This window comes from Lactuca sativa, chromosome 5 (assembly GCF_002870075.4).
Source record: "Lactuca sativa cultivar Salinas chromosome 5, Lsat_Salinas_v11, whole genome shotgun sequence".
Classification (NCBI taxonomy): Eukaryota; Viridiplantae; Streptophyta; class Magnoliopsida; order Asterales; family Asteraceae; genus Lactuca; species Lactuca sativa.
The window spans coordinates 354,848,318-354,854,333 of NC_056627.2; the positions used below are offsets into that span (position 1 = coordinate 354,848,318).

The following is a 6,016-nucleotide window of genomic DNA, read 5'->3' on the forward strand; positions in this document are numbered from 1 at the left end:
ATCCTGCTCTAAATGGTGATTACTATAATTTTTTTTGCTTAGTATTTAGGTTTTTGTTTAGTTATTTCCAACAAAAATATTTCCAGTTGTGCTTTCTATATAGCAAATGTTAACCTTGGTCTTTGTGTTTTTTGTTCATAGATTACAAACACCAATTTCTTTCAAACAACAGAAGATCTAGAGTTTAATTGGGTGATTGAAGGTGATGGATGCAAAAGTAAACACACAGAGAGTTGTTGACACATAGTAAGCTAGATGATGCAATTGTATATAAATGAGTTCATTTTTTTTTATAACATTTACTCACTTTTAGAATAATTATTTGTATTTTGACATATTAGTGAAATGAATTATCTTTGTTATTTATGGTATTTTATTTTGTATTATGAGATTTTTAATGTATTATTTAATTTGAAAATTAGTAAATCTATAAATAATATTTTTTTTTAATCATTTAAAATTATAATACACAAAAATGTGTGTCATCTTCATTTATGACATGGCCTTTCTTGACAGGGGCTTACTTGATACACATTGTGTGTCATTAACACGCGCATCGTAAGGTTACGACACGCGAATGCGTGTCGTCTTCCTTTATGACGGGGCCTTCCTTGATACGCATTGCGTGTCGTAAACGCGCGTCGTAATTGTGCGTCGTAAATGAGCGTCGTAAATGCGCGTCGTCTCTCTTTATGACAGGGCCTTCCTTGACGCGCATTTGCACGTCTTCTGAGCCTTTTACGACGCGCAATGAGCGTCGTAAAAGGCTGTTTTTCTAGTAGTGCATGTAATTACTCTTACTGAACCAAGTGCTAATGAATTCCTTTGGATCTTGGTTGGTGTATAAGATTGCTACCTGTGCATGCACACAAGGTATCCCTGCTATATCCCACAGTATGCAGCTATAGTAATGGTGTTCCAAATCAACTCCATAACTTTGAAAGCCATTCCTAATTTCATATGAATTAACACCACTTGGCACTGCATACCAAGTCCTGCAAATATAAACATTTATCTTATTATAAATGTAATAACAGTCAATTAAAAAGCTACATTTGTATATGAAATACAAAATATACCTTATATCCTCAGCAAATTCCTCCATCTTTAGAAGTGCTGCTTCACACACATCACCTTCTAATTTCTATGCTTCCTCTCTTAAGTTGTAGAACCTTTCCATCATGTAGAGTCTTATTTCTTCAAGCATAGCCAAACGAGGATTTTTTCTAGCATCTACAATGACTGCATTAAAACACTCAGCTATCCCATTCTCTACAGACTCACATGCCAAACCACTACCAAAAAATGCCCTGCACCATGTATGAGGTTCTCTAGCCATAAGATGATCATATGCACCTTCACTTAAAGTCTTGATCCTATCCATGTTTATCTTGAAATCACCTTCTGTTGTAGATTTTGTAGCTGCCCAAAACATTTTTTTGAATTGTATCCCACTATACACTTTCCTAAAATTGGCATAAATATGCCTAGCACATTGTTTGTGCTCTACATGGGGTAGAATATCCTTTGTTGCTTCAACAAGACCCTAGGAAATGAAAAAAATATACTAGTAATTGTTATTAAAAACTATAATAGATGATATAAATTAAATGAACCTGTCATTACCTTGTGTTGATCACTAATGACACATAATCCCCTGCCAGCATCCAATGAAAGATCTTCACTAACTAGTTCCAAGAACCATGTCCAATTAACCTTGTTTTCAACCTCCACAACAGCCCATGCTATAAGGTAAATTTGATTATTTGCATCTCTACCTATTGCAGTTAGTAACTCGCCTTTGCATTGTCCCTTCAAAAAACAACCATCCAACCCTATAACCCTACGACATCCTATCTTCCACCCATCTTTGATTGCTTTAAAGCACACATATATTCTATGAAAAGTTGTAGTATGATCAGGGTTAATATTAACAGAAATCCTAACTATGCTACCTGGATTGGACCTCATCAGTTCATGTCCATAATCCCACACTCTTGCATAATGGTCACTCAAATTGCCATCAATTAAGGACAGTGCCCTACACCTTGATCTATAACATTTTGACCATGACACCTTGCAATGAAATTTACTTTGAATTATTGATTGCATTTCCTTGCATTTTAACTTTGGCTTCCTTACTAGTTCTTTCACAAACTGCTTTGCTAACCAAGTTGGATTCATAAGCCTTGAACTACTAAAATTCCTAACACATGTATGCCTATCATTCATCTTTTTCACCTGAAATGATTTTCCAGTACTCATCCATGAAGCACGAACCATAAAAGGGCATTTTTCTGGATCACTAGCACACACAGCCACTAGTCTAACACTATCACACTTCTTGAAACGAATCTTATAGCCCTTATAGATGGAATAATTTGTTAAACATAATTTCAGTTCGTGTCTAGATTCATACCTTTCTCCAATAACCGGTTTCATCACATTCCATTTGACCTTCGGATTATGGATGGAGTATATGATTTCATCTTCATCACTAGATTCGTCAGTGTTTTCCTCATCATCTAGTTCTACTCGAGCATTTTCTCCTTCACCTTCCACTGGTTCGTCATCACTGTCTTCACAAAGAACATTAAGGAATTCATCTTTGCATCTTGAAACTGATTTGGTTTTTACAAAATCATCAACTTGAACGTCGATTGTGTCAGGCTCAAATACTTCATCCATCGCAAAAGGACACGAGTAGAATCGATCGATTGTTTTGTCGGGAATAAAGGAGACGAGAAAAAAGGGTTTTCAAAGAAAACCTAAATTAATGAGGTCAAGGATACAGTCGATGCCATATAGACTTCTTTAACCGGGAAAATAAGGGTCACCGGATGATAAGGACTAAATTGTTCGGTTTATCCGGTTTATTGGGCTTTTTCATTCAAAAAAAAAATTTAGGACTTTTTTGAAACTTTTGCCAAAATATAGGGACTTTACTGTAGTTATCCCAATTTTTTATTTTATTTTTAAAAATATATTCAATACAAATATTATATTTTTTTGATATATTTTTTTATAAATTTTTTAACAATCAATTCTAAATTAAAAGAAGTTAAAGGCCGAGAAACAAAACATGATTACCTAATTTGCGTCATTGTTTAAAAAAAATTAGAGTTACGTTTATTTCAAAATTAAATTGAATATTTTTACTAAGAATTGGATTTTAATTATTTTATCCAATAAGATAGTTTATACTTTATATAGTACAAAATGTTAAATAATTAAACAATTATCATATCATGTTTAAAATATAAACACAAACATCTCTTAATCTCTTAGTTAAATTTGAAAAATCAATGTTTCTTCTTGGTTAGTCTTTTAATATATTTAAACATCTCTAGTTAAATTTGAAAAATCAATGTTTCTTCTTGGTACGTCTTTTAATATATGTTTGTTCATTTCGTACTAATATTTGACATTTTCGTTATAGTCTAAACTTGTCATCATTTATTCGGAAAATACCAGTTATAATCAAATTTTGGAGGGTAATTTCAAATTTTAGACATGAAAAATGATATTTCCGGATATAGACATGCATTCTGCGGAGGACCCTCTGTAGATCTCGCGGAACAATGAAATCTCCGCGGAACGTAGAATGTTGTACTTTTTTATTCATTAAATATTAGTTTACATAGATATCTTCGCGGAGACATCAAGCCATCCGCGGAGGGATTGGTTTGGTTGTTCATTAATTACTCCGCAGAGGAAGTTACGAGGGGCTCCGCAATGGCCTTAAGATCTCCGCGTAATGGGTGGTTGCAAGACTATTAGCGACGGCATTTTGTGATATAAACGATTTTTTTCATTTTTTTGATCAATTTGCAATATTAGATCGGTTTTAGTGTTACAAATTTGTTTTCAAAGAAAATATGAGTTTTGTTTTTTTATGTACGGGGGGTTTTTGGCAGATGAGTTGTAACATCCTAAAAATACGGTTCAAAAATTTCATCTTTAAAACATTAATAAAAGTCATAATTCTCAATCATAAACATAACTTGTTATATCAAATCAGAGTATCATCTCAAAACATGTTCTTTTTATCAGAGTAAACATCCCAGGCTAAGACTTCTTGGTGCGTGCCATGCAGTCATCCCGAGCTCTTCCCTCCGCTACCAGGAGTACCTGAAACCAAAAGTGAAAACTGTAAGCACGAAACTTAGTAAGTTCCCCAATCTACCGCATACCATACATAATCACATACTGCAAACATTGGGCCTAGCCCGCTACATTGGGCCCCGCCCAGCATCGAATGAATCTGACATAAGGCCCCGTCTGGCATCGAGCCCCGCTCGGTATACATATATGTTTCTACCAGGCCCCGCTCGCTACACACGTACAACAATAACATATAAACATGCTAACACAATCACTATACTATAACTACTAGTCTCAAGGCCCCGCCTATCTTGGGCCCCGCCCCTATTATGCTACTAATGAGATATGGAACCCCGTCCACACTCAGCTAGTGATGAAATATGGGCCCCCGCCCACACTCATCCCCTACCAAGCACATACAAGTATCACAAAGACAATAAGTAAAACTACACATATATTGCTGCCTCGGGTACCACCCGACATCGAACCGTAGCCCGGAATCCAAAACATATAAATTGCATTGGGCTGACCCCGACATCGGATCTAAATCCGGTACACACTAACATACATAAATGGGCCGGCATTGGTGCCTTAGACCCGTTCCTACTGGAGAAAACTCATCTCGCAAGCTGACTGGCTGATCCTCCAAGTTGACCCAACTCGCCGAGTCCAATAAGTCAAATTATTGAGATCACGATCCAACCTTTGAATCGTCGAGTTCACTGGCTACTCAAGGTCGCATTTTATAAAGTCAACTCATCGATTCAGCCCTCAGACTCGTCGAGTCCCAGCATAGCCAAGAACAGGACAATACACTTAGACTCTTCAAGACCCTCCCTGGACTCGCCGAGTCCCCCTGTCTGATTAGCCATCTTAACAAATTAAGCCCTTACACTTCAGATCCAAACCCCAAACTTCACCTACATGCTGAAGATGACCTCATCAGGGTAGATTTTCCAACTTTACCCACTCCTAATCCTTCTTAATGGGTTAAACCAAACCCTAGCTTCTTAAGTCATAACTCTAGGTCCCAAAAAACTCATATTACTCCAATCCAAGGCATAACAACATAAATCTAGGCCTTATACACCAAAAGGACACATAAAGTCTCTGCCTTTTCTTCTAAGCATGGCCTTTTGAGGCTTAAAATGCCATAACAACTCCTTAAAGCTTGCATGAGGGTTCCAATGGCATAACGCTTGCACTTTTATGCCTTAACCACTCTTAGGGACTCCTGATCTGAAAGGATCTTTGCTTGGGACATCCTTGTCCCATAGATCAAACTCCAAGGACCAAAACTCCCAAAAAGTGGTCATAAGGAGATCTAAGAAGCTATAAGTCAAGATGAAGACTTGATTACCAGAAAATGATGGAAATTAGATGGTGTTGTTGGATCTACAAGTTCCTCCTTGAACCTTCAACCTCCTTCTTCTTCTTCTACCCTCCAAGAACACCAAAACACTCAAGAATGGCTCACACACTCACCAAATGATCTAGGGTTTCGTGGGTTAAGTTCTGAACAACAAGGGTTGGGAATGGAACCAAGAGGAGGAGAATAAGATGCTTAAATAGGGTGCCAAGTCCCGAATTTAGGGTTTCCCAAACCCTGACCAACTCGTCGAGTCGGTCCCCCGACTCGTCGAGTAGGTCACTTAACCCGCGACCCGGAATACGCTCCTGCTCGTCGAATCACCCCACCTACTCGACGAGCCGCCTTCTGATTTTGAGGTTTTCCTTTCCTTTTTAGGTCTTTTAAATTCGGGATATCACATGAATAATGGGATTAACACCTACATTAGACCAAAGTTTAACAACTTAGGTTTACTGTTTACGCCAGATTTTGACCGTCGAATATTGTTTGGTTTGGTCAAAAGTGAGGCTAATGCGTTCAATAGTAATATATCATTGTCAT

The 6,016-nt window shown here is 37.1% G+C and overlaps 1 protein-coding gene across 1 annotated transcript; it reads right to left on the bottom strand.

Moving 5' to 3' along the window:
* Positions 1-1,144: 1,144 nt before the first annotated feature.
* Positions 1,145-2,688, bottom strand: LOC111903563 (uncharacterized). The gene is made up of 2 exons (XM_023899333.1): positions 1,627-2,688; positions 1,145-1,546 (listed from the first exon to the last, which is right to left on the bottom strand). Exons 1-2 carry the CDS (start codon positions 2,686-2,688, stop codon positions 1,145-1,147), a joined length of 1,464 nt encoding a protein of 487 aa, XP_023755101.1.
* Between the last annotated feature and the right edge of the window lie 3,328 nt (positions 2,689-6,016).

Bases quoted from the DNA above. Each gene is read 5' to 3' on its own strand.
- LOC111903563 (XM_023899333.1), bottom strand. From the start codon at position 2,688: ATGGATGAAGTATTTGAGCCTGACACAATCGACGTTCAAGTTGATGAT. The intron at 1,547-1,626 runs GTAATGACAGGT...TTCATTTCCTAG, and splicing joins TCATTAGTGATCAACACAAG to GGTCTTGTTGAAGCAACAAA.